Raw genomic sequence first — 903 nt, forward strand, 5'->3', positions numbered from 1 at the left:
ACTTAAGATATTATGTCTTGTTTTCTGAAGAAAAAAAAAGATCAATTCTGTTAGTTTTTGCTTAAAACAAATAAAACTATCTGCTAGTGGGGTAAGAAAAATCGTCTTAATTCAAAGGCTAAACAAGAGTATTTTTCCTGCCCCTCTGGCAGATGTTTTAAGCTAAGTTTGGATCATTTTTTCAGAAAACAATACAAGCAAGCAACTCATGTTTTGCAGTGCTATGTGTGATGATAGATGTTAAACTCAAAGTTCTCCGCGTCTGGTCTGGAGTGTGACTCTCTGCTCCAGCAGCTCCAGCTGTCTCTGCATCTCTCCGGGCAGGTCTTCGTTCACCTCGCGCTGGAAGTACGCTCTGATGTCCTCCAGCTCCTGCCTCCAGAAGTCTGCTGAGATGCTGAAGAGCTGGCTGAGGTCCAGGTCCTCCGGCAGGCCGCGGAGGTTCAGAGCGCCGGCCGAGGGAACCAACCCGACCGTGGTGGGCATCGCTCCGGCCTCGCCGTCGATCCTGAGAAACATCCACTCCAGCACGCGGATGTTCTCGCCGTATCCGGGCCACAGGAAGCGTCCGGAAGAGCTCTTGCGGAACCAGTTGACGTGGAAGATCTTGGGCAGTTTAGCATCGGGCCGCTGCTCCATACTCAGCCAGTGAGACAGATACTGACCGAAGTTATACCCGAAGAACGGACGCATGGCGAAGGGGTCGTGCATGATCACTTTCCCTGCAAACACACACAAAAGTGTCTAAATATATAATCACTTTCCAGACACTCACAGAGACACAGAGCCCAGGTTAAAAAAAGCACACTTCCATAATGTACTTAAAGTGCTCTGTTTGTACTTAATACACTAAAAATGATTCTTTAGTACTTCTTAAGATAATCTTAAGAACATCTAAGTGTA

General features: G+C 47.1%; 1 protein-coding gene across 1 annotated transcript in view; it reads right to left on the reverse strand.

The window, feature by feature from the left end:
• Positions 1-153: 153 nt before the first annotated feature.
• The window catches only part of LOC107577373 (phosphoenolpyruvate carboxykinase, cytosolic [GTP]-like), a 9,082-nt gene continuing 8,332 nt past the window's right edge, over positions 154-903 (reverse strand). The window contains exon 3 of the mRNA XM_016263455.1: positions 154-744. Coding sequence (XP_016118941.1) covers positions 247-744 — 498 coding nt within the window. The 3' untranslated portion in view covers positions 154-246. The remainder of the gene's footprint in view (positions 745-903) is intronic.

Source organism: Sinocyclocheilus grahami, unplaced genomic scaffold, assembly GCF_001515645.1.
Source record: "Sinocyclocheilus grahami isolate Dianchi unplaced genomic scaffold, SAMN03320097.WGS_v1.1 scaffold5881.1, whole genome shotgun sequence".
NCBI lineage: Eukaryota > Metazoa > Chordata > Actinopteri > Cypriniformes > Cyprinidae > Sinocyclocheilus > Sinocyclocheilus grahami.